Raw genomic sequence first — 24,838 nt, 5'->3', positions numbered from 1 at the left:
CTTTTCTCGACTGTCGTGTTCCTGGCAACGCAGGTGGCACAAACACCTCATAACGGTTGGGTGTTTTATTGCCACAACAGCCCCATATCATGTTTCTACAAACCCACTGAACCATTCAACAATAAATAACAATAACCTATTAGCAATCGATTCGGGATTTTTAGCTCTTAAAAATGATGATTCAATAAAACTCATTTAAGTTGAATGGTAATTAGGGGTAAATAAATGCTTATCTTCAATCCAGTTTTTCTGGGCAAAACAATGACACATTGCAGTCTGAATTATACCATTACTATAACAGTTCAATAAATAACTTCAAGTTAACTCACGATTTATCTTCTTTTTGTTATTTATTAAAAATTAAAATATTAGTTTTATTTGGTTTGCGATTTCGCCTTAGTCTAGGTATATTATGCACGTATGGAGGACAGGAGAACCGATCCGGTGAATGGGCATATGCGTGGAAACATGTGCGATGGCTATGGTTTTACAAAGAATGAACACCTCGATTTTGCGCTGGCTAAGCTGCGGGCTCCGACGACGAGATTACAGCTGAAAATGGCAGAACTTTGCAATTGCTTTCGAAAGTTTTGTGGAATTTTGAGTTAGTGCGACGACTGTGTCTCTACGCCGTCGATCCATTGGGCACGGCAAGTTTCCCTAAAAAAAGATGCACAGGATAATAGAGTTGGTTGTGGTTTCTGGTCGAACGATTCGAGCCTGCCCATGCAAAGACTCCGAAACACTCAGCGTTACAATTATATAATACAAAAGCTGGCATTTATTTACAGCAGGTCCCGGTCGATGAGGCTTACGATCTAAAAAGCAATTAAAGGCAATGGGCATGGGAATGGGAATACGGGTGCAGGATGCAGGTGCGAAGTTAGAGACGTGGGATGTGGGCTGGTCAGAGGTGCGTCTAAGTCATGCTATTCGAATACAAACTCTTTCCACACACCAAAAAAGCAAAAAGTGCCCAAGAAAGGGCTAACAGCAGGCGAAGCAGAGAAACTCTAGCGATTAACTAGTTAACAAGGCAGTGAGGCGTGTTAGTAGATGGAATAGTTATAGCGACGCCTCTTTGGGTCGTCAGCCAGGGGCATGGACATGCTGCAGCTGGAGCTGGAGCTGGAGCTCCTGCTTAGCAGGGCGGTGTGCGAGCAGCTGGGCAGCTGAGCGCCCGGGTTAGTGTGAAGCGAGCTACTGGGATGGTCGCAGGCGGCGGAGTCTGAGATGCGAGTGGGGCTAGGCCAAGGTGAGTCGGGGTACGCACCAGTTCCGCTGTCCACGTGTCCGTTGCTTTGGATCGTTGGGGCTGCTCCTCCGGTTCCATTCACACCATTACTATTACTGGCACCCATCAACGGAGCGCTGGACTTGGTGCCTACAAGAAAGCAAATCCTTGCATTATCACTTAGCATTGTATTCTATTATTTGTTCTATTATAATGCTTTTAACATAATTGTAGATGCTCTATACTTTATTAAACGCCTTTAAACTTACCACCCGATCGGTAATGACCATTGCTGGCAATCTCGATGTCCCCGTTGGCCAGAACAACCGCTCGTGGCGCACTGACTCCGTTCTCCTCCTCCTTAACGCACTTGATGAGGAACAACAGCGAGGAGCCGAGCAGTGGCGGCAGTCCAGCGAGGATTAGGGGAACTGTGTAGGAGTTCGTGCTATCGTAGATCAATCCCGCCACTGGAGGTCCCACGGTCAGCGGAATGGAGCTGAGGCCCAGCAGGAAACCGATGGCCTGCGTGGCACCCGACGGTCCACAGATCTCGTAGGCAATCGGGCCCAGCAGCGAGATGAAGCAGCCGTCGAAGAGACCCATGACCAGGGTGAACGAGACGAGGACCACATACGAACTGGTCAAGGGAAGCAGCAAAGTGACCAGGCCAATGGACACCAGCGACAGCTGCTGCAGGTACATGCGATTCACGCCCGGCATGTCAGCAATGACACCGAAGATCAGCCGTCCGATTCCGGAGGTGATGCCGATGCACATGACCGGCAGGTTGACGTCCTCGCCCGGGAAAGTGGTCTTCACGAACTGCATCATGTGGACGTAGGGCACAAAGTAACCAAACAAGGCGAGGGGCACGCAAAGAGCCCAGATGACGAAGCGCTTCCGCTTCCAGATCTCCACGTTGATAATGGAGCGCAGGAAGAGATTGATGCGCGACCTTCCAGGCTTTTTCTTAGGCGGTTCCGGCGGCGGATGCAGTGGCTTGTAAACGAAGGAGCAGAGGATTATGAAGGCGGACACGAGGCTCATTATCTGGAAAAGCCAATAAAAGCAATTAGTGTGTTATATTACTTGAATTATCAGTGCTCACCCTCAGGGTTCCCTCCAATCCGTAGCTGCCCAGGAGCTTGTCCAGAAAGGGGGGCAGTATCACAGTGAAAACGCTGGAGCCGGCGGTCACGAAGCCGCTCACCTTGCCCAGATAGCGCTTGAAGTAGTGGCCCAGGATGGCCAGGGTGGGTGTATAGGCGAGGGCTGCTCCCAGCCCAAACATGATCCCGTAGGTGAAGTACAGCGCCGTGATGTTCTCCGTGCAGAAGGAGGACAGCAGCAGTCCTCCTGCGGAAAGGACTCCGCCGGCGAAGGTGGTCAGCCGCAGTCCAATCTTATCCGTGAGGCAGCCAGCCACTGTGGAGAAGAGGAATGTGGTGCCGATGGCCAGGGCTCCAATGAGAGCTAAAACGAAGGAGGGGAGCAATCATTAAATTTTATGTTCTTCAAGATTACAACTCTCGTGAACACAAAAATAATCTGTAAAAAGCAAGGAAAACAGAGGAATTAAAATTCTTAGGTTTGTGTATTTTAAAAAAACAGCTTATGCAGCTAAATGACCCAAATTAAATTCTCTTGTGGCAATATTTCATTTATTTATTCTTAAGCAAAAACAAATAGCAAAACACATATGTATCTGTCTGCAATTCAATGTCAGCGACTTATAATCTCTTGAAGAAATATTTAGTTTTCTTGTCAAAACCAGTAAAACATTTTGAATGTTTATTATAGGTGGTTGCATGAATCAACAACATTCTTTATAAATGCTTTCTGTACTTTAATTCCCGGTTAATATTCCCATTCACAAAAAAGCTGACCAACTGTATGCTCGGTTGATTCACACCAATTTCAATTGACAAATCGAATCTCACGCACTTGCGGTTGATTGTTAAGTGAAGCGATATAACCCATGTCTGGAATTGGCTACAGCCCCAGGTGTTTCATTGCAACTTCCAAGTGGATGGCCGACTCAGTCAAAGAGTTCGACCTGGAAACCCGATCCGTCGGCGGTTGGTGGGACTAGAGGACTAAACAAATCTTGTCGCTTGCCATTTGAAGATTCGATTTTCGACGTCAATAATTTTCCGCTGAACTCTGGGGAATGGGAATCCAATTGTTTGCATTGCGTAAACACTTTCGCTTGTTCTACTTTGGCACTTCAAATTGATGCTCGATTGACAGAATCAGGTTAATTCTTTGTTCCCCGCCTGCGCAGATGATCTAATGCTCTGATAAGGTCTGGCTCTTTAGTAGATCTCCTCCTCCTCCAACGACGACGATGGCAGATGTGCAGCTGCATCTTCTCCAGCGACTTTGGTCCATTGTCTGGGACATGGACAGTGGACCGAAGCAGGTAGCGGATGAAAGTCCGGATGGAGAGATGGAGACATCAATATCATGTCTTTGGAACTATTGAGATCACTTGTACTCCACAATGTATTTATAGTTTTATTACACCCTATAAGCGGATTTATTGAACTAATCGCTGTGATTATCAAATATTATTGTTCGCCGGAACTAGAGATAAGCATTCGATTCAACTCGCGTGTCGGCAGTCCGAATTTATTGCCACAATCTACATTTTGAAGTGCCTGAATGAATGGCACTAATAATAATTGCTTATAAAAGCCGGGGAACTAACCTCCCTTGAACTTTAACCTGAAGATTTTTATAGTTTTTTTTTTAAATTGACTTTCACAGACATCTAAATTATTTATAGTCATAGTCATAAATATGTAGTTTTTATTCAAGAAACTACTAATTTCGAGTCTAAAGTGGTTTAATAAGTAACTCCTTTTATATAAACTGACCTTTCTTAATGTTTTTTAATTATTTGTCTTTTGTTTTATAAACTTTGAATACCCGCAACAAAGTAAACTTATACAGTACATATTTAAGGAATGCATTTATATCTTAAATACAACGCATATTAAATTAAAACCTCATGCAGAAAATATATAACAAAAGCCGAAACTGCAGCGCATTAACCCAAAATAGAACTTGACCCACTCTGGACGCCTCATGGATATTTATGGGCCATTCGCAGCGACATGGCTAAATGGCAAATGGGGCCGAGGAATGGCACGTACATAGTTCTCCCCACATGCGCAGAATGATTCGCCGCAATCTCGGCACAGGCAGGCAGTCAATGTCAATGCCACAGACGATTTTCTCTCTTCGCAGCCAGTCAATGGCAATCCACTCGCGATTCGAGAAGAGAGAGCCATTAGATAATACCCGCACATACCCGGTTGCCAAAAAATCTAAATAAAAACCGAACGGAAGGGAACTGACGCCCATTTACATGGCGTCTGGCGTTCGTCTGAGAAGCGGCGAAAATAGATCGGAATATTTTTAGTGTGCCTCATATTCATAGATGGCAATCCGATGCGATCTCATGCAATATCTGACGCAATGTGCAGGGGGATTGCATAGGAGAAAAAGCTAAGGATTGCCAGCAGATTGAGTGAGTGATCTTGACCTCCGATTCACACGGATGAACCGCTGGGCCATCGCCTACTAAGCTCCACTAAGTCGCTGTGATGTGCCAGCGGAGGTGTGTAATTGACAAAGGCTGACAATTAATTGATGAATCGACACCGCGCTAAAAGCAGTGGAAAATATGGCACACAGAGCTCGGGTTCGGATTACGTCAGGTTTTAATCATATTGCGGAACTGTCAGCCAGTCTTAGCTCTAGCTCTAGCTGCAGCCGTAGCTGTAGCTGCAGCTCTAGCCTTAGCCCTAACTGCAGCTCTGGCTGAGAGGAGGATCGCTGTCGGGCGCAGCACTTAAACGGCTTCCCCGGCAGCGTCGGCCGACCAAGTAACTGGGTCAGTGGCGGGTGCACTTTTGCCAGTGGCTTTTGTCTACTGGTAGCCAGTTTCTCCGGCCAGTTCTCGTCTTAAAAGCGCCGGCCGTGCCCCCAATGCGAAGCCGACCCACGTTGCGTATGCGTAATGCAGGCCGGCAGCAAACCTTGACAAACGGTCGCTGTAAATGCAGTGAACTCTGACCGGCATCGGATTCACAACAAAAGCAGCTTCGTCTGGTTTGGAGCGACTTTATCTCGTGGTCATGATGGGCTGCCAAAAATGCATCCCCCGGCGATCGGAATGAGTTTTCCGCTCCAACTCTACGCGACTCCTGAATCTTCCCCAAAGACGACGACGTCTTCGCGCTCTTCGCACTCGCCGGCTGTTGAATAATGCTTTGTGATCCAATCAACTTTTAGCAATTTAATTCACTTGACGTCGGTACGTTGGATTCCTATATCGTCACTTCTACTACGTACTACAATGTTTTATTGAACCCGAAAGCCCGAGGAGAAATGGCAATGTGCGTTGGCATGTTCGAATCTCCGTTAGATTTGAATAATAAATCTGAATAATAAAAAACATCCGAAAGTAGTATTGAACGTTTTGGCAATTCATTCTTAAAGTGCGTCAACGTTTCGCTTCCATTTCCTAAATTAATCAAAACACAAATTCGGAAAAAATAAATGAAAAAGCGTTTAAAGGCAATTTAAAACGCTGATTGTATAATATTCATATACTATGCTACTCAAATGCAAGTCAGATTTCAGAATGTTATCAATACGTGGGCATATTTAAAACCGCAACTTAATTGTACTTTTTTTTGGTTCAACTTCAAGGCAGTTTTCGAATCAAAGTCAGAGGCCCCCCAGGCAGCAATCAAAGGCCGCTAAATGTGATTTGTTTTATGAGCTCTAGCAGGTCCGTTGCAAAAACAGATAGTCGCCTGCAAAACAACTGTCCAGTTCCCATCTAATCTCATTTGGCCAGCCTGCATAATTACAATCAACCCCATAAATTCGGAATTCAGTTGCCGCGGGCTAAAGGGATTATGGGCAAATTGCTGTCGCTTTCTTGCGAGAAGATGTATGTCAAACTCACCCGCCTTGCTGGAGGCCTCCTGGTCGCCAAGCTTTGTGAGCCGCTCGGTCAGCAGTGAGTAGATCACGCCGTAGGTGTTGATGAACCCGAAGATGATGCCGTTGCAGAGGAAGGCGCTCACCATGACCAACCAGGCGCGGGCTCCGCCGTCGGGAGGCTCCTTGCCGTGTATGTCCCGACAACAGGGAGCCTCGATGTGTGTCCCGTTCCCATTCTGAATCGGAGAGGAGTGCTTCAACGAGTCCTTTCCGTTGACGTGCACCTGGCCATTGGTAAGCGGAGCACTGTGTCCATTGGCGGGCAGGATGCGACCATTCACCTGGTTCTGCTGGTCATTCAGCGGTTCATTCTCTGCCATGATCTGCTAGGATTTGATGTGGGTGCTGCCTGTAAGTAAACGGAGTGTGTGAATGTGAATCAGTAAATCCGTAATCAGTCAGCCACATTGCACCCAAATATGCTGTTGACTGCCACCTCCCGAAATGATACGAGCGTCACTTGCATTTCCCCATCCCGGAAAATAATCACAGACCGACGGAATTGGCTAGCTAAATATTTGGGCACGTTTATCGCTGTTTGCGCCTCCGGCAAATGAAAATGCATTGTACATTGTCGCCAATCCAGAAACCAACTAAATGGGAGATAAGGGCAACAAAGTGAAAGCGCCAAGGGACAAACTCCCTCTTTTTCTACAGATAAGTTTTAAGGAATGGTTGTTAGTGCAGTAAACCTAAATGGACGTCATGAATGGTTCAAGGGTTTGAAACCCCTTTACAGGGTTTTCTTATGTCTTTATCTTTATATACGTCAAAGTCGCTGGACTAATAAAAATGTCTTAAAAACAAATTTTAAAAACCAAAACAAAATATCTTATTGTTTTAAAATTGCAGTCCCAGAACTTACTAAGAAAATTAAATAACACCTTTCTTTAATAGTTGCCTACTACATTTTTTCGCTAAAAAATCTTTATTACTTAATTTTAATTAGTCACTTATTTAGAAAGTCAACAACACTAACAGTCTATGGTTACATTAGTCATCAGGTTCAAATTAATATCAAACGATTGAACGTTCAAGTTTCAAACAACAAGTTGTCTTGGGAACACGCTAGATTCCAATTTCCCTACTTAATATCTGGTCAGCAACATTGTAATGCATTTTTCGAGCTGCGCAGAACACAGATTGCATTACAAGCGATAACTGAAATTAGTCGCATTTCTCGAATATGCATGCCCTTGTCAAGTGCACTTCAGATAGGGGTTCTCGAGGTGGGTCTACTCTGCGGCTCATTGGAGCGCTCTGTTCTGCAAACGTTTTCTTTTTTCCCGCCCGGGGCAGCCGAAAAAACCGCACCGCAATAGCGAAAACTCAATGTAACGCGAGCCGCTCGCCAGAACACAAAAAAAGGCGAAAAGAACTGCGAACCGCTTTCGTTCTTGGCGGCTATCACACACAAGCTATCCGCGCTATCAACGCGGTGCACGTGTCCGCTCGATGACGACGTCGCCCTGCTACCGAGCCCAAACCCGCTGAGGGGTCACTGCCGAAATCGAAGGTCACCGGTCGATGGCTCAGCCTTTGCCGTTATGCAATTGCCGGCGGGTGGCTGAAACCGAAGACTTTCCTGGGATCTTCTACCGTACGTACTTTTAAGCCGGAACTCCGGACGAGGGCGGCCGATGTTCAGTTGAAGACTCCGGGAATCCGGCACTCGAGCGCGAATCGAGGAGCGATGGTGGGCGACGGGTGACGAAGACCTCTCGTGCGAGCACACAACCGAGCGCTTGCGTCGTCGGCGGCGGAATGAAGAAAACTGAATTATTTTCCACGAGCTGTTTTGCAAAAATTCGCTCGCTCACTTGGGGCGCCTAATCAGAGTAGCAGAGCAACTGAAACCGCAGCGCTTTTGCGTTCTCTGCGGTAAACAAAAATTCACCTAGGCAACGGCGAAGATGGGCACAAAAACAAACTGGACGCTAAGGGTTTCCCAGCCAGATAGATAAAGATGCAGCTCCTCCAGCTTCAGTTCCATTTGAATCACATGATCAAGAGTGGGAAACCGAATGATCCTCTAATTGATCAATTCCCAGAATTAGAAACTGAAGCGCTTCGCTCGACCACTGCGCAGTATTATCAATTGGTGGCATAGGTGGTGGCGTTGACTTCCACAACCGGCAATTGGCCATATCCGCCGCAGCCACCAAAGGAGATCTTTCAGTCGAGTGACACTTTGGAAGTGTTCAACAAGCTGACCCCAACTTGATTCATCCGGCGAATTGTTCGCTCCTGGCGCCGGCGCTTCCTCTTTTTATCCGCGGATCAAAAGCCCCTCGAGTGGTTTTGGTTTTGTATATTTTGACTGAACTCCGGCGCGGAGCAAAGGCCACGTGCATTGTGTTAGATGAGCGATGTATAAATGTAAAACTTACTTGTTAGTGGAAGATTCAATTCGATTAATTTATAATAATACTAGCTAGCCGCCCGACAGCTTCATATTTTTGGAGGAGCCGCATCGAGGGACATGGGTAAAACGTTGGGCAGCACGGGTTCCGGCTGGTCAATGATAAGTTTTAGGTTCTTGTCCGGCCACTCCAGCTCCAACCTTTCCTTCGGCTCGCAATTCTCGTCGAGGCCCGCGCTGCGGAAGTCCTCCATCAGTCGCGGCACCAGTTCGTCGGGGATCAGAACCTGAATCCAATAACCCAGCACTCCATAGGGTTCGCTGACAGTGACCGCTGACCCCGTCACGGTTTCCGCCACAAGCGTAAGTGCCAAGTGCTGCGCCTTGAACGTGAAGTGACGCCCATGTCGGATGCGATCCTTGATGGCCAGCAGGAGGTACTTGGCCACACCGGGTGCCAGGGTAATCTCAATTCCATCTAGAGAGATGCAATTGGGCGCTTGTGGCTGAAAGTCCAGTGGACAGGACTTGTGCAGCGAGTTGCTGCTCATCGACATGGACTGCGGGAAGCTCGGCTCCTCGCGCTTCATTTGCGTTTCAGTCAACGGTCGATTGTTCTCTTCGTTGGCGCACTTTTCGCTCAACGCCTGAAAATCCACCTCTTGCTTGACTTCCTTGGTAGGCTTAAGTTCACGGAATGTGAACTCCGCATTGACGCCGGCCAGATCGGAGCCCTGCTTCTCCAGGTCGTCCTGCAAGTTGAGAAGGGTCTCGGGGAACAGCTCAAAGACGCTCATCGGGCGGTCCATGTTTGTCACTAGCCAATCTCCGCCAGTTTGAACATCCTGTCGCAGGAAGTTGAGCACTCCGCGTCCGTTCCAACGAGAAGCCTGCTCTAGTTCGTCCTCGAAGACGCCCACAATCTGACAGAAGTCTACCGTTCCGGTCGGCGTCTCGATGCAACCCAACTGTGGATCCTGGGCGACCAGAAGGCTCTGTAGCTTGGAGGTGGTACTGCCGTCCAGGCTTTTGCGCCATGGGATGTTGTCCCCGAAGCACAGGCCGTTGCCTGTCTGGAAGCAGTAACGCCCGATGGCCTGCAACAGGTTTGCTGGCCAGGTGGGAGGTCGTTGCGGCTTCTCCGGGTTCTCGATCTGCTGCTTTAATTCTGATTCCGTTTTGGCCAGCCGAAAGGTAAGCTCGAATCCCATCCCAGAGCGAGTTGATCCCTCCTCGCGCAAGTGGACTCGCTCGTCGCCATGCAGGTCGCTCAATCCGAAGCTGATGTAGTGCCAGTGCGGCGGAATGTTCCTGTCGGCATCACCCGGATAGTTGTACATGCTGATGTAGTCCAGCGGATCCTGGCCGCCCAACCAGTACTTGATCAGCGTGGTCACCTGCAACGGGTTGGGTTGCTCAGGATACACCTGGACCAAGTGGTCGATAATGGCCTTTAGGCCCGGAGGAGGCTTCACCTCCGGTTTTTTGTCCACATTCGCCTCGGCCATTGTAATCAGTGTGACCGTGGGTGTGTCGTTCAACTCTACCACAAGCAAAAAGTAAAACAAGAAAAAAATATACCACAACAGAAAGATACTTTTATTTGACACCAAGCTAAAGTTGTGTAGATAAAAAAATATAATGACAATGCCCATTTACATTTTGTCTTAAAATTGATTAATGTCGTTTAACCCGCTTTACATGTTAGTAAATAGAAATTGAACAAAGCCTAGCTATTTTGTTAAAAAAAACTACAACAAAATTTAAACTTAGACAACACAGAACACCCTGTAAAATGTAAGTAACCTCGATGGAAAGTATTTTTGTAAAAGTTTTGCCGTGGTATATTTTAGCTGAGGTTTATTTCTGCGAACCACCTACGGTCACCCTGTTGACCAACTATTTAATAGAAAATTTGCAAATTTTATAAACGCACAAAATGGAGCCTTATGATGTCGTCGTCAACCAGCCCGTCGTCATAGATAACGTAAGTGGACAAGGGGGCCAAGAAATCCAGAAAATTTTGGTAGGATGGCGAGTTCTGAGCGTTTAGCCATCAAATAGTGACATCACCTACCGCCCGTCCCTTTGTCAGCGAACTTTCAAGCCGTCTTCAAATGGCCAACATGACTAATCCGCAAAACAAGAACTCGGCAGTGGCTAAAGATGGTTTATTTTAAAGTAAAGAAAAGGCAAACTGCTGATTTTAATGGATTTGATTCCGTAGCGTCCATCTATCTGCCCAAAACACGCACACATGGATACCTGCGGGCGATGGCCGAATCCCTGCTGTTTCTTCCAGTCATTTTGAAACCTTTATCGAAGTCCATCTTCTTTCCATACTCAATTGGATACACCACGGGAATTGGCTCCACATGCGAGCCAGCTGGGCGCTTCAGCTTTTCCAACTCTGGATCTATCTTAATGCCGCATTTTCCCCTGTATGTGTGGAACATCTTTGGGCGGAGCAGCTTGTTGTACGGGTCGCGGAACTGATCCCGGTACTTCTGGCACTCCAGGTAGAACGAGTCCACTTTGTACATGCTCCCGTAGCTAATGTTGGTTAGTCCTACTGGAGGAGCGAACTTCAGAATGGACTCCCTTTCGTATTGCGAGTTTTTCGACACCTCCATCATGTCTACCTCCGGTACACTGAAGGATTCCATGCTTGAAATTTTGATTTTCTTACTTTAATCAATAATTTGTATTGTAATGTTATTGCATAGCCAACTAAATGAGTTTCCCATGATTTTTTTAGGGCTCCGGTGTGATTAAAGCCGGTTTTGCTGGCGAGCACATTCCAAAATGCAGGTTCCCCAATTAGTAAGTTTGCTATACTACTAAACTTCATTCTATTCCTTACTAATGGTACGTTCTTTAGCATTGGCCGGCCCAAGCATGTTCGGGTGATGGCTGGAGCCCTGGAGGGCGACATATTCGTTGGACCCAAGGCGGAGGAACACCGTGGACTGCTCAGCATTCGGTATCCAATGGAGCACGGCATTGTCACCGACTGGAATGACATGGAGCGGATATGGAGCTACATTTACAGCAAAGTAAAGCTGCCAATAATCTGTTTTAATCTCTAATCACCAATGTAAATCTTAATAATCAGGAACAACTGGCAACCTTTACGGAAGATCATCCCGTTCTGTTGACCGAAGCCCCGCTAAATCCGCGACGCAATCGCGAGAAGGCGGCCGAGTTTTTCTTCGAAGGCATAAATGCACCTGCGCTCTTTGTCTCCATGCAAGCGGTGCTCAGTCTGTATGTAATCCCTGGAACTCCACCATCGTTACACGTTAACATGCCCTTTAAATTTGCAGCTATGCCACCGGACGCGTGACTGGCGTGGTGCTTGACTCCGGCGACGGTGTGACGCATGCAGTCCCCATTTACGAGGGATTCGCCATGCCTCACAGTATTATGCGCGTGGATATCGCCGGGCGCGATGTGACACGCTACCTGAAGACACTCATTCGCCGGGAGGGCTTCAACTTCCGGTCGACTGCCGAATTTGAGATTGTGCGCTCCATCAAGGAGAAGGTCTGCTACCTGGCCACCAATCCACAAAAGGAGGAGACGGTGGAGACCGAGAAGTTCGCCTACAAGCTGCCCGACGGCAAGACCTTCGAGATTGGACCGGCTCGGTTCAGGGCACCGGAGGTACTCTTCCGGCCCGATCTGCTGGGCGAGGAGTGCGAGGGCATACACGACGTTCTGATGTACTCGATCGAAAAGTCGGATATGGATCTCAGGAAAATGCTCTACCAGAACATTGTGCTCTCCGGTGGATCCACTCTTTTCAAGGGATTCGGTGACCGCCTGCTCTCCGAACTCAAGAAGCACTCGGCCAAGGATCTCAAGATCAGGGTAAATATTTTTATATTTCTTTATTACCTACTTTATTCGGTTGTTCGCAATCACGTGTATCTTTTAACAGATTGCTGCGCCTCAGGAACGACTCTACTCCACGTGGATGGGCGGATCGATTTTAGCCTCGCTTGATACCTTCAAGAAGATGTGGATCTCGAAGCGGGAATACGAAGAGGAGGGTCAGAAAGCCGTGCACAGAAAGACTTTTTAGTGTGTTTACTAGCTTAAACGCCATTTGTAAAAGGCTTATTAAAATGTATATCAAATCCTTGTGTCAGCTAACATCAAGTACCCCAGAAATTCATATTAATATGTGTATGTTTTACGCATAAAGGGCGCAAAGTATTTAAAATGCTATTTATTGAAACTGCTTTCCCAGCCTAGAGAATAAAGTAATAAAATTAATTAAACACTTTCGGAATACTCCCCAATCCAACGTAATAAGTACATTTGGTAACATATATATTTCAATTACCGTTTTATATATTTATATAATTGGCAAATTATAGAGCTTGTACATATGTATATTGCTATAAAATATGTACAAACATCATCTGACATAGCTAGTGACGCTAATTTTGGAGGTAACGGACCCCATTGGAATGCTGCCACCCAAAAACATGCTCTTGTTCGGAATCAGGGGAAACACTATTGGCTGACGGTCAACAGTTCCAGCGATCGCCTGCGTCATCTTGGCCAAAGTATGGTCCAATTTGATTCCACATTTTCCCTTGTGCAAATGGAAGAAGGGTGGACAATGTACCTTTCCATAAGGATCGCGATAATGGTCCCTGTACTTCTGGCACTCCAAGTAGAAAGTGTCAATCCTGTAAATCTCTCCACGGCTTATTGTGGCCAGATCTACGGCTTCAGGAACAAATTTCCGAATCATCTGCCAATCTTTTTGGGACTTCTTTGAAATGTCCCAATATTGCGCTTCTGGTATGGGAAAATCCATTATAAAGACTCACAAAAAATGTTTGGTTTAAAATTTTATTTAAGTGTATGCTTCCGTTTCAACTCCTAACTTGAACTATCTGAAAATCATTTTTTGTGAATAGAAACCAAAAGAAAGTAATCCAAAGCCTACGTGTATTTGATTTTATTCGTTTAAGGCACCATTAATATTTATCAAATAAATTTATTAGCTGTCCATTGTTTTAAAAAACATAAGTGATACTAGAATATGACAAAAAAAAAAAAGGGAGAGTATATTTGTGACGCTGATTTAAAAATAGCTTTAATACAAACAACGCTCTTAAGTTCTTTTTAAATGTTTGGGAAAGTTTCCACATTAACTCATTGAGAGATTAAATAATATGAAACATACTTTGACGAACTTTAAGAAATCAGTTGTATTAAATTATGCATAATACTCATTTTATACAGACTAGGCATATCCATTAAATCTTCTACTTCCGTTTCCAAGTGTTTAATCAATGAATTTAAAATCCACTGAGCTCGCATCATTCGTCATTTGTATATTCGAAAAAACTACTATATTTTCAGATTGCAACGCTCTCTTTTTATGGTCAAGAGTTTCGAAAGCCCGACTCGTTCGCTGTAGTTCTCTCTGGGCTGGATTTTTGAATTCAGTTCGCCGTCAGTTGTTTAATCGTTTGGTTGTGTAGCAAACCGTCTCCACGACAACGCTACTATAACAATTGTTTTGCCAATTTGAGAAGACAATGAAAACCGAAACAACTGAAGTCAAAAGTTTTTGATTTCTTCTTTTGTATCTGGCTTGCAAACTGATCCGAAGTGCAGTGGTGTGTGACTGAAACCAAAGCTCAAATTAAAAAACAAAACCAAAGATACATTTATAATGGCGTCAGAGTTGGAGCGGGTAAACGAAAATGAAGTAAGTTTGAAGATATTTCATCTTCAGGTGCTGTGATATCATATTCCGCACACAAACTGACCTTGATCTTCACTATACTCGTATATCCCTGTTCATGAATTATATATTTATTCGTGCGAATGACAAACACCATTCCGAATTCATATCCCCATTTCTATCCCATCCGTAATTGCCAGTCCATGTAATTGTTGTTGTTGTCTTTGTTCCGACTGTTCGTGCAATTTAAAAATTATATTTACCCGACTCGTTTGCCTTATGCACCTTAAAAATCCGACGAGCTATGCGAAAAGGCATTTCAATTCCCACCAGTTGTTTGTTCTCATATCGATTTTCTAATTGTGATGACAATTAGATGGAATGCAACACACCCTATAAAAGCAATTATCCTTTTAGATATATTTTGCTTAGTATTAACTTTGGATTTATTGCAGATACCGATAAAAAAAATGCTTGGCAGGTATTACATACATTTTTTTTAATATAATTTGTTGCTTAAATATTCTGCAAAATATTTTTTTTTTCTGTGCAACATTTGTGTAACCCTTGCCCCCAATGTAAGCTTTTTATGCCTATTTATTCATTAGCTTGAGTAGTGAAGTTCTGTTTTCTTATCAGCGCAAGATCTAACATAAATGACAAAAAGATAAAGAATACCTTTCGAATCGAATTGCGAGAATCATTCACTCTTAAACTGTCTATTGCACCGGCACGATGGAAGCTTTCTTAAATAATGTATCATTTCTTCACGTTAAGAAATTCTGATAGCTCAGCATGTTAATAATTTTTTTTATATTCATATTTCTAGATGAAAGCCATGAATGCTAATCGGTATGCCACCAAAAAGACCATTGCCCAGGGCATGCTGGATATAGCTTTGCTGACCGCCAATGCCTCCCAGCTAAAATACATCCTACAAGTGGGCGAACAACACCAATTCTACAAGCTAATGCTGATTCTGATCAGTCTGTCTATAGTTCTACAGGTAAGAATTAACTTTTTGGCCTTTGCTTTATTCTGGTTCTCTACGTGTCCTGCACAGAGAAAGAACAATTACAAAATAATAATTCTATATCATATAAAATAAAAAGCTTTTGCGTCTGGATTGTTATAAATACATTATAAATTTTATGATGTTTTATAATCATCCTACGTTTAATTTTTTTTGCAAATTGTGGCTTTTGTTAATATCAGACTGGTTCAATTTTTAAAGTTTTATTGAAATATTTGTTCTATTGGAAAAATTGACAATGGTTCTTGCGGAAACTCATTTTTTAGTTATGCCACGAACCCAATACAAAATTAAATTTAAATAACAATATAGAACTGATATTGTAATGTTTTTTCTCTGTGTAGGTTGTGTCGGGCGTTCTGAGCCTTTCTCTAAGTTTGCTGCGGGATTGTCGGCTGCACCAGCCAGAGTTTAACCAATCGGCTAATGTTATTAACCATTTGCGCACGGGTTTCGCTTTTTTGACCACGATGATAAATCTCTTTATCTCGGCCTTTGATAGTCGACTGCCCCCGCCAGAAGGCCACACTCTGAATAATGTGAACTGAGGGTGGAAAAGATTTTAAGACGTTATCATACGGTTCTAACGCTTTCCATATCCATTTCGACAGCTTTTGGTGGGCATTCTGTTTGTGGTAATTGGAGGTCTTGACATAAACAAGCAGAAGGATCAGACAGCGGCGGTGATCCTGAACGATATCATTTTGGTGGTCGTGTTTGTAATATCCGTGGTGAACGTTATTATATCCGGTTTCGGCATAGAGTACTCGTCGCAGCCACTCAGACTACTCGAACAGCATGAGAAAACACCATAGAACTTAGACAATACCAACGATTTACACCAAACTATTTAAATTTAAGGCTACTGTAATCTTAAGTTGTAAAGTGAAATAAATAAATGTGTTGATGTTAAAGCATTGCGTTTTCGTTTACCTTCGCCAACAGGTGACGGCTGGAATTTTATTGGTGATTCAGTCTTTGATCAATATGCATAATCCCAAGGATCGAAGAGTGGGCTTCACCATCAACCACTTTATAGATGCTTTGATATTTCTCACGGTGTTTTGCGACATTTTGAAGATGAATTTCGGCATTGATCCTGCAGTTCCTCACAGCAGCGATGATACGGAGCTTCTGAAGCCCTAAATTTTCGGAACTGAATGTCCACAAAGCAATCAGTATTTCTGGCATCTATGATCGACGTAGCCCTAGAGTTTTATTTATCTTAACTTGAAGCGCTGTACATATCAAAATTTATCAAAAAAAGGTTCCAAATAAAAATGATACTGTAAGCTGGTTTTTAATTTTGCATCTCAGATTAACCAGATCAGAACTTGTTGCTGCACTAAGTCTGCGGCCTATAGTTTTAAAATTTCACGTTCACCCCATTGGTTTTACTACATATTAGACATTCAAAATGCCGCGTCCAAATGCAGGTGGAGACAAGTAAGTAATATTCGAAATCGATTAAATCGCGCCTGCCAGGGCAATGTGCCCGTTGCGGTATTAGTGCGGCCAAAGACCGATTCCAACTATAACGCCACGTAGGCTGGAATCGATAGGCGATAGGCGCGAGCCATCGCCGATTGCAGCCTTGGTGCGCTATCGGTCCAGAGCGAAAAAAAATTGTATTCCAAAAATAATACGTACGCGCGTGAATCATTCTCTCGCCACATTTCCCAGCGCAGCGCGACAATCGAGTGTAGACACACATAACTGCCGTAGTGGTCGGAACCGTAACACCCGCGCCAGCACAACTCCGATTCCGAATCCGTGTCCGTGGCCGATTCCCCTTTCAATTCCGGTTGCTAATTGTCGTCTTGCGAAATGTTTAGCTTTCTGAAGCGCGAGAAGAACACCCAGGAGGTGGTGGAGAATGTGATTGGCGAGCTTAAGAAGATCTACCGGAGCAAGCTGTTGCCCCTGGAGGAGCACTACCAGTTCCATGACTTCCACTCGCCGAAGCTCGAGGATCCGGACTTCGATGCCAAGCCGATGATCCTGCTGGTGGGCCAGTACTCCACGGGCAAGACAACCTTCATTCGCTACCTGCTGGAGCGCGACTTCCCGGGCATTCGGATCGGACCGGAGCCGACGACGGACCGCTTTATCGCCGTGATGTACGACGACAAGGAGGGCGTGATCCCGGGCAACGCCCTGGTTGTGGACCCCAAGAAGCAGTTCCGGCCGCTGTCCAAGTACGGCAACGCCTTCCTTAACCGCTTCCAGTGCAGCAGCGTTGCCTCGCCCGTCCTGAACGCCATCTCCATCGTCGACACGCCCGGAATTCTGTCCGGTGAGAAGCAGCGCATCGATAGGGGCTATGACTTCACTGGAGTTTTGGAGTGGTTCGCTGAACGGGTGGACCGCATCATCCTGCTGTTTGACGCCCACAAACTGGACATCTCCGACGAGTTCCGGCGCTCGATCGAAGCTCTGAAGGGCCACGATGACAAGATTAGGATCATCCTGAACAAGGCGGACATGATTGACCACCAGCAGTTGATGCGGGTGTACGGAGCACTGATGTGGTCGCTGGGAAAGGTGCTGCAGACGCCAGAGGTGGCGCGCGTGTACATCGGATCGTTCTGGGATCAGCCTCTGCGCTTCGACGCCAACCGGCGGCTGTTCGAGGACGAGGAGCAGGATTTGTTCCGGGATCTGCAGTCCCTGCCGCGCAACGCTGCGCTGCGCAAGCTGAACGATCTAATCAAACGGGCCCGCCTGGCCAAAGTGCACGCCTTCATCATCGCCGAGCTGCGCAAGGACATGCCCTCTGTGTTCGGCAAGGAGAGCAAAAAGAAGGATCTGATCAAGAACCTCGGCCAGGTTTACGATCGCATTCAGCGCGAGCACTCCATTTCGCCCGGTGACTTCCCCGACATTAAGAAAATGCAGGAGGTGCTGCAGCACCAGGATTTCACCAAGTTCCACTCGCTAAAGCCCCATCTTCTGGACATCGTGGACAACATGCTGGCCAAGGACATTGCCCGGCTAATGGAGATGATCCCACAGGAGGAGATGACGCTCGTCGCGGAGCCTGTGGTCAAGGGTAAGTCACCAAGAGCACCGCTTAGTCGCCTTAGTCACGCTGCACTTGCTGATTGTCAAAAAGGGGGAAACCGGCTTCTGACTTACAAGGCAAATATAATTTGAGAAATTTCTTGGTTTTCCGCGAACATTTCGCTGGCGTTTTCGCTTTCCCATCGCACTGTATTATTGCGCATGCGCGCCGAGAAAAATTCCCCACTTAACCCAGATATTTGCAAAGCCAAAATGCGAAGAAAACGAGTTTTGCTCAGCGGTTTAGATTCAGTTACGGCTAGAGCTAGACCGCAGCCAAATGTGTTTAATGGATACAATTACAGTCTGCAAACGAAAGCCACTAGGAGCGATCCTATGATCGAAGCTCGCTTTCAACACACAGCTTCCTATTTTCACTCGGCGCTGAATTATGCAATGCCTTGACAACAAATATATAAACCCTATACTATATACGAAACATATTTGAGCTATATAAACAAAGTGATAAGCGCCGAAAACCTGATAAGGCAAAAAAGTCGGTGTCAGTTTAGCGCTTAGGCAACACACACGCACTTTTTGTGCAAAACTAAACATCGAGGTGGAAGCAAATATCGTCTAGAGCCACGTATTTTCGTATCTTTTGCAAATACTGGGTTGATAAGCCACTACTTTGTACTTGGAAGTGGGCGCCCGTCGCAGGGCGTGGCCCACAAAAATTGTACTATTTATGTGACACCACTTATTGAATTGCTTTCGTCATGGCAAGAAGTAAACCGGGCGGACTGTTTTCTCCTCGTACTGATAAGATTTTTTGTTATGATGTAAGCATTGGAAAATATCGATAGCTGAACCACTGGGTTTGTTCTAATTGGGGCATGAGTCATCGAAAAAAAAAACAAAAACACAAACTAGGCGTACAGTTGGGCATGATAAATATTTCACACTCGAGTGCCTAGTGGCTGAATCGGATCTGGCTCTCCGGAGCAGAGGCATCCAGGCAACCATGACGAGAACCACGCACTCGATTCAGAGTTAAAACGCCCAGCAAAACAATCCAGTTTAAAAGGGGAGAATCAGACGGAGAGAAGGGGGCCATAATGTAGTTAATCAGAGACTAGAGGCGCCAATCGCTGTGTAGTCTAGAGCAAAGTAAACTCTAATTGAAAGCCAAATGAAATTGATGCAAGCTGACGAGACGACCGGTTTCGTGCGACCTCTGAACTTCGTGCGTGGCCCAGAGTTCAAGGCCTAATTACACTTTCGTGGAGCTTTTCCCGCACACCTGTTCGAGTTCCCCCGTGCATTCGTTAGTGGGGCAAGCAAAAGTGGCTTGTTTGTCAACCCCCTTATCGCGTTGCTAGGCGATGTCATTCCTCGGAGCGAACTATTAGATAAAAATCAATGTAAGGCCAAGTCGGTGTGCCATCAGCAAATATCTTATCAGACAAAAAAGTCAGTATGTGTCTCCCTGAATGGACTAAGAATGAACTCAAAGCTCGAATGCCTCGGTTCGGTCTGGTCTTCTATGATTAGCAGTGCTCTAATTTCCACCAGCAAATATACTTATTTCGTTTATCATCAAAGCAAACACTATAATTAAGTAATAACTATGCCACTGTAGCTACTGGCCAGGCGATGTGGTGGAAATGTTCAACCTTTCTCAGTTTAGTATTGCATAAATAGGTATAATTTCAAGAGTCACTCAGTAAAACTTGGAATTATCAAAAATTATAAAATCTTTATTAGCCAATTACATATTATTTTCAGCTTTGAAGAGGGTTACCATAGGTTTTTAGACTTTATGCAAGCAACTTATATAAAGCCAGTTACTATTTTTATTGTTCATTATATAATCGCTCGTTCTTAATGCAAAACTTTTTATCGTTCGAACAAAAGGCTGCGTCATTAGCTGCTAAATGGACTTTCCATTTACCAATACTCATTATCAGCATATTATTTTTTACAAATGCTTTCATTCCCTAAACGAACACTATTAAAGTAAAGCCGAAAAGCGTGCGATTGGATTAATTCTGTACACAAACCAATCGCCAGACAAGGAACACGAAAATAATTATCTCTTAATAGGCTAAGCAATTTAAAATGGGAAAAGCAAATATGAAAACTTTGCATTCCAATATTTGCTGCCTTTTAAGAGAGCAACAGCGCTCTTGGGTTGACTGAGAAGATTGTCCGGTGCATTTGTCATGCGACCAGCTGATCAAACAAAGCCCAGACTCGGATCCCAGAATAACATCCACGCCCAGTCCAACCGATCCCTGAACAACCCATCCCACCTCGGGCGAAACATATCTGAAAGGCGAACCGGTTGTCGTCTTATATTTTTGATGCCGTTGCCAACCTGAGGTCGCTTATCAATTTGTGCCTCTCGGATTCTGACTTGGGGCGTGTGGCACGTCTAAGTGGCTCATCCTCCGCCTAATCTGCCGCTGAATTCCCAGAGGGCAATGCGATTTTCATATGAACTAGCACTAAGTGCAGGAAGAAAGCTTTTAACTATGATATATGTTTCGGGAGCAAAAGCAATCCATTCCACAATAGCATTGTCCGAGACCGAGGCTGATCTTTTCAGTTTGCCATTTGGTTTGTGGACCACTTGAGTGGCTTTTTAATTCAACTATTAGCGCATTTCACATGACCTTGTGCTATAGCATTCCACAGATTCGTAAAAGTGTGTTGGGGAAAATCTATGCATAAAACGATTGCCGAAAACGATCGTCTGATGTCATGGGGATCATTATTTCACGGCATGTGTCATCCGTTGTGTCGGCGCTTAAATCTCCAACTTGCTGTAGCTGGTAAAATTCGATAGCACCTAACAAATACGCGGCAAGTGAATGAACTTTTCGTTTATTATTACACCAGTGCCAAGGGAAGAGGAATTTTTGTGGACGTACCCCTGAAACTGAAAGAGAGGCGGAATGCGTTGATAAAGTGAATCGCGATCAAACAGCTCGAAATCAAAGTCAAGAACTCGGGGCTCTAATTTAGTGCATGGTGGGTCTTTGTCTGTGTGTGTGTATCTGTGTCTCTGATTTTATTTTCGTTGCGTTCGCATCACAGTTTGGTTTTATTTTATAGCATTTCCGTTGTATTGTCTTGGATAATTGACTTGGGTATTTCGAACATAGAGTAAGCTCGACAAGTGCATGTACAGCGATGTCTTTATAGTTTCGGGTGATTTGCTAATGCAATTGACACTTCAAAATATGTTCCATTTGTATCAGCTTTATCTGGACAATGCCCTCAATCGCACTTGGTCAGGTTCTCCAACTTGAGTCACTTCCTTCACCGTCACAGCACATCTGAATTTGTGCTGGCATCACATGTTTAGCAATTCGACGCTAAATAGTTGTACACATATCTAACACGATCTTGCAGAAATATGTTCTTCGTTTCGCCGTTCTTATCGTTTTCGCCATTGGCCCACTAATTTTCCTTGGTTTGATTTCCACGTCCGAGTCGCACTCCCGCACTCTCCAGATGCTGCTGCTCCTCTGTCAACCTTCTTTCTCTCTTTCTTGCATACCCAAAGAGGATTCTGACGAGGATTTCGATGTGTCCGAGGATCCAGATCCCCTGACCCCCACATCGCAGAGACAGCAGTTTGCGGAGCGCTTCGATCGCTGGCTACAGAATCTGCGCCAGCAGCAGCTCCGTCTGTTCAGCAGTTGCACTAGTCGGGTGGGCAATGTCGAGAACGACAAGGAAGCCGAACCTGGTTTAAAGCCAGCGCCTGAACCCGAACCTGAGGCAGGCCAGGAGGTTGACTCAGAGTCTGAGCCAGAGCCTAAGCCTGATCCTGATCTTGAAATTGAAACTGAGGCAATTGAACCGGAGGCGGGGACAGGGACAGAAACAGAAACAGCCGTAAGCATCTGCAGTAGTTCTCCTTGAAAATTAGTGGTTTGGCGATATCCGTGATTTTAAACGAATCGTTTCATAAAATGCACAAATCAGAAAAGTTATGTTTTTATTTTGCGCTGCATAAATACATTCGCAAATGTAAACTCAAAAAGTTAGATCAATCCAAAACATTATTATTCAAACATACAAAATCTTGGGTAGGTCTTATTTGTTTTTAATAGGTAAAAATAGTTCTTGTGCAGAAGTGCTTACTGTAAATATAAAAATAGTATTAAACATTGCGTCACCAATTTGGTAATGACAACAAATTCCGGTGGAGGTAATATATATGTATATTATTTTCTCTGAAATCATTTGCGTATCACGGATAGCATATCTAAATGATAAACCATAAAAAGATATATGTTGAAATCATCTGTAGATACAAATAACTATGTTTTAGGAAACAAAAGTGTGGACCATTCTTTAAAAAAAAACTCGCTATTGCTCTTATATTTCTGTTGGACTTGAAAACAATGAATTTATTATAGAAAGTATTTGGTCTAAAAATCACAATGATTTCCATGTCTGATTTAAGTCATATAACAAATATTTATTGCATTAGACTAAAATACATGCTAAGATTACACCCTGACGAATTTAGGTTAACATTTTTAATTTTATATTTTAACTAAAATAAATTCATAAAAAAATTTGTTTTCCAAAAATTTTATTTAACAATATCCTTCTACGTCAAAGACATTTGCATATAGAAATACTACTATTTTAGAAAGATGTAGGATATTTTAATTTTGATAATATGTTTTAAAGACCAGAGTTTTGCATATGCCACCCCAAGAACACCACCCAAAGAGCCCTTTTCAATTGCCCGAAGCGACAGCAAGAGGCCGCAAACGAATTGAGCAACTTCAAAAAGTGAATTGAAATCGCACTTGGCAACCTGCACCGCCTATCTCAATTGCCCCCCAGAATGCACCACAATTGCCTGTTAAAGTAGCCGGCAAAGTACATGCTTAAGTCGGTCAGCCGGCCTAGTCACGATACGGCGGCGACGTCAATTGGAGCCAAAACGATCTGAAGGTTTTAATTGCCTCAAATTGAATGTTTGTGCACGGCGAACGCACCGATCAACTTAGATTACATGCTTAATTAATGCAAATTTATGGCGCATACAAAGTATCAAGTACCGAACTGACCTTTTCTCTTCCATCTTCCACAGGTGGTGCCTTCGAGGGAGTCATCGACGACCACGTCTCACCCTTCGGCTACATGAAGGGCGAAGGCATCGACGCTGGATACGGAGAGCACGACTGGATCTGCAAGAAGGACAAACCGCGCACTGACGGCATCTTTAACGGGCTGGGACCCGTCGATGGCAAAATATCCGGCGCAAGTAAGTAACTTTGCGTTTATGATAACTTTTGTGAGGAAACTAAGTCACCATCTACCATTTTAGCTGCCAAGCAGGAGCTCATCAAGTCGAAACTGCCCAACTCGGTACTCAGCAAGATCTGGAAGCTGTCGGATGTCGATGGAGATGGCTTCCTGGACTCCGACGAGTTCGCGCTGGCCTTGCACTTAATCAACGTCAAGCTGGAAGGCTGTGAGCTGCCCACCGTGCTGCCGGAGCACTTAGTTCCGCCGTCGAAGCGCTATGATAGTGCCCTGTAATATACAGACTCGATCACACAAACTCACGACCCAATAACACATACACAGAAGTCACATTGAGACCAACTCCTACGATGCACTAAGTTCGATTTGATTTATTTTCAACCACAGTGCAGGCGACTGCCTTTTTATATGTACTATACTCGTTGTGAACGCGCTAAACTGGGTATTAAAACACACAAGCGGCAATGCAAGCATTGCACCATATGAGATATCAATCATAAATTCGTAGAATTTACACAAAATATAGCATATTTTTGGATAAACAATTGTAAATGTAGAGATGAGGAACCAGCCTAGTGGAATAAGAGAAGAGAGTGTGTGTTGAGCGCCCAAATGTCGTTGTTGACTTAAGGAAAATGTGAAGAAACAATTGTTCAATGCCAATGAAAGAGCATGAAGTTAAACTGTATACAATATCTAGGTTAATGTCGATGTTGAGCTTGAAGGGCCATTTATTTGCAAACCGAACGTTTTTTACTACACAGTAAATATATTTGTTATATTGAAATTTACAACTGGAGAACCTGTGTTTCCTGTATTTATTTTGCAATATTAATTAACTTTTCAAAATGCTCTTATATTAGAGGCCACAAGAATTGAAATAAAAATGTTGTGCAATTTAATTTTTGTTAGTGCAAATTATTGCCTGTGCTTCGACTAATTTGTAATTAGTGAATTTTTGAATATTATTAAATGTGGAATGAAAACTGATTTTAAATTGTATAAACAATAAAATGAACAATTTTGGAGGTGTTTGGCTATTCTTTCTGGGTTCAAGTTAATGGATTAACATCCGCGGATGACATTTTCTAAAGGGTTTATAATAGGCACGGTTGAAATGGGAAACATTTATTTATTTTGTATATTACCGTTACTTATTTTAAAAGT

At 44.4% G+C, this 24,838-nt stretch overlaps 7 protein-coding genes across 11 annotated transcripts; 3 read left to right on the top strand and 4 right to left on the bottom strand.

Moving 5' to 3' along the window:
* Positions 1-325: 325 nt before the first annotated feature.
* Positions 326-8,150, bottom strand: LOC108088017 (monocarboxylate transporter 10). Of its 2 annotated transcripts, XM_017185631.2 has the most exons (6): positions 7,868-8,045; positions 6,222-6,608; positions 2,346-2,710; positions 1,504-2,287; positions 1,274-1,384; positions 326-660 (listed from the first exon to the last, which is right to left on the bottom strand). In XM_017185631.2, exons 2-6 carry the CDS (start codon positions 6,577-6,579, stop codon positions 626-628), a joined length of 1,653 nt encoding a protein of 550 aa, XP_017041120.1. In that variant the 5' UTR covers positions 6,580-6,608; positions 7,868-8,045; the 3' UTR covers positions 326-625. The 2 variants fall into 2 exon arrangements, with proteins under 2 accessions (XP_017041120.1, XP_017041119.1); XM_017185630.2 differs by lacking the exon at positions 326-660 and having other exon boundaries at positions 759-1,384; positions 7,868-8,150.
* Positions 8,151-8,555: 405 nt separating this feature from the next.
* Positions 8,556-10,154, bottom strand: LOC108088018 (suppressor of fused homolog). The gene has a single exon (XM_017185632.1). It carries the CDS (start codon positions 10,127-10,129, stop codon positions 8,711-8,713), a length of 1,419 nt encoding a protein of 472 aa, XP_017041121.1. The 5' UTR covers positions 10,130-10,154; the 3' UTR covers positions 8,556-8,710.
* Positions 10,155-10,477: 323 nt separating this feature from the next.
* On the top strand, positions 10,478-12,928 carry LOC108088049 (actin-related protein 1). The gene is made up of 6 exons (XM_017185686.2): positions 10,478-10,608; positions 11,380-11,444; positions 11,503-11,677; positions 11,737-11,888; positions 11,948-12,494; positions 12,565-12,928. Exons 1-6 carry the CDS (start codon positions 10,561-10,563, stop codon positions 12,706-12,708), a joined length of 1,131 nt encoding a protein of 376 aa, XP_017041175.1. The 5' UTR covers positions 10,478-10,560; the 3' UTR covers positions 12,709-12,928.
* Positions 10,775-11,357, bottom strand: LOC108088050. Its single transcript, XM_017185687.2, has one exon. It carries the CDS (start codon positions 11,285-11,287, stop codon positions 10,856-10,858), a length of 432 nt encoding a protein of 143 aa, XP_017041176.1. The 5' UTR covers positions 11,288-11,357; the 3' UTR covers positions 10,775-10,855.
* Positions 12,929-12,958: 30 nt separating the features above from the next.
* LOC108088052 lies at positions 12,959-13,557 on the bottom strand. The gene has a single exon (XM_017185688.1). It carries the CDS (start codon positions 13,453-13,455, stop codon positions 13,048-13,050), a length of 408 nt encoding a protein of 135 aa, XP_017041177.1. The 5' UTR covers positions 13,456-13,557; the 3' UTR covers positions 12,959-13,047.
* Positions 13,558-14,112: 555 nt separating this feature from the next.
* Positions 14,113-16,659, top strand: LOC108088024 (ninjurin-1). Of its 4 annotated transcripts, none has more exons than XM_017185650.1 (3): positions 14,113-14,358; positions 15,164-15,340; positions 16,313-16,659. In XM_017185650.1, the coding sequence occupies exons 1-3, from the start codon at positions 14,323-14,325 to the stop codon at positions 16,511-16,513; spliced, it is 414 nt and encodes a 137-aa protein (XP_017041139.1). In that variant the 5' UTR covers positions 14,113-14,322; the 3' UTR covers positions 16,514-16,659. The 4 variants fall into 4 exon arrangements, with proteins under 4 accessions (XP_017041139.1, XP_017041137.1, XP_017041138.1 ...); XM_017185648.1 differs by lacking the exon at positions 16,313-16,659 and adding an exon at positions 15,979-16,281; XM_017185649.1 differs by lacking the exon at positions 16,313-16,659 and adding an exon at positions 15,712-16,092.
* Positions 16,619-24,699, top strand: LOC108088023 (EH domain-containing protein 1). The gene is made up of 4 exons (XM_017185647.2): positions 16,619-16,813; positions 17,203-18,419; positions 23,496-23,669; positions 23,733-24,699. Exons 1-4 carry the CDS (start codon positions 16,785-16,787, stop codon positions 23,945-23,947), a joined length of 1,635 nt encoding a protein of 544 aa, XP_017041136.1. The 5' UTR covers positions 16,619-16,784; the 3' UTR covers positions 23,948-24,699.
* The last annotated feature ends 139 nt before the right edge of the window (positions 24,700-24,838 follow it).

Source organism: Drosophila ficusphila, unplaced genomic scaffold (genome assembly GCF_018152265.1).
Source record: "Drosophila ficusphila isolate 14025-0441.05 unplaced genomic scaffold, ASM1815226v1 contig_791, whole genome shotgun sequence".
Lineage (NCBI taxonomy): Eukaryota > Metazoa > Arthropoda > Insecta > Diptera > Drosophilidae > Drosophila > Drosophila ficusphila.
This window is presented reverse-complemented; position numbering and strand designations above follow the sequence as displayed.

What these genes read in the sequence shown, in the direction of transcription:
- LOC108088017 (XM_017185630.2), bottom strand. Translation starts at nt 6,579, where the DNA reads ATGGCAGAGAATGAACCGCTGAATGACCAGCAGAACCAGGTGAATGGT. An exon ending in GGAGGCCTCCAGCAAGGCGG is followed by an intron (nt 2,711 to 6,221) that starts GTGAGTTTGACA and finishes CCTTCGTTTTAG; the next exon opens with CTCTCATTGGAGCCCTGGCC. An exon ending in TGGTCATTACCGATCGGGTG is followed by an intron (nt 1,385 to 1,503) that starts GTAAGTTTAAAG and finishes GCTTTCTTGTAG; the next exon opens with GCACCAAGTCCAGCGCTCCG.
- LOC108088018 (XM_017185632.1), bottom strand. Translation starts at nt 10,129, where the DNA reads ATGGCCGAGGCGAATGTGGACAAAAAACCGGAGGTGAAGCCTCCTCCG.
- LOC108088049 (XM_017185686.2), top strand. Translation starts at nt 10,561, where the DNA reads ATGGAGCCTTATGATGTCGTCGTCAACCAGCCCGTCGTCATAGATAAC. An exon ending in AGCCCGTCGTCATAGATAAC is followed by an intron (nt 10,609 to 11,379) that starts GTAAGTGGACAA and finishes TGATTTTTTTAG; the next exon opens with GGCTCCGGTGTGATTAAAGC. An exon ending in AAATGCAGGTTCCCCAATTA is followed by an intron (nt 11,445 to 11,502) that starts GTAAGTTTGCTA and finishes TACGTTCTTTAG; the next exon opens with CATTGGCCGGCCCAAGCATG.
- LOC108088050 (XM_017185687.2), bottom strand. Translation starts at nt 11,287, where the DNA reads ATGGAATCCTTCAGTGTACCGGAGGTAGACATGATGGAGGTGTCGAAA.
- LOC108088052 (XM_017185688.1), bottom strand. Translation starts at nt 13,455, where the DNA reads ATGGATTTTCCCATACCAGAAGCGCAATATTGGGACATTTCAAAGAAG.
- LOC108088024 (XM_017185648.1), top strand. Translation starts at nt 14,323, where the DNA reads ATGGCGTCAGAGTTGGAGCGGGTAAACGAAAATGAA. An exon ending in AGCGGGTAAACGAAAATGAA is followed by an intron (nt 14,359 to 15,163) that starts GTAAGTTTGAAG and finishes TCATATTTCTAG; the next exon opens with ATGAAAGCCATGAATGCTAA. An exon ending in GTCTGTCTATAGTTCTACAG is followed by an intron (nt 15,341 to 15,978) that starts GTAAGAATTAAC and finishes CCATTTCGACAG; the next exon opens with CTTTTGGTGGGCATTCTGTT.
- LOC108088023 (XM_017185647.2), top strand. Translation starts at nt 16,785, where the DNA reads ATGCCGCGTCCAAATGCAGGTGGAGACAA. An exon ending in CGCGGAGCCTGTGGTCAAGG is followed by an intron (nt 18,420 to 23,495) that starts GTAAGTCACCAA and finishes CATCTTCCACAG; the next exon opens with GTGGTGCCTTCGAGGGAGTC. An exon ending in TGGCAAAATATCCGGCGCAA is followed by an intron (nt 23,670 to 23,732) that starts GTAAGTAACTTT and finishes CTACCATTTTAG; the next exon opens with CTGCCAAGCAGGAGCTCATC.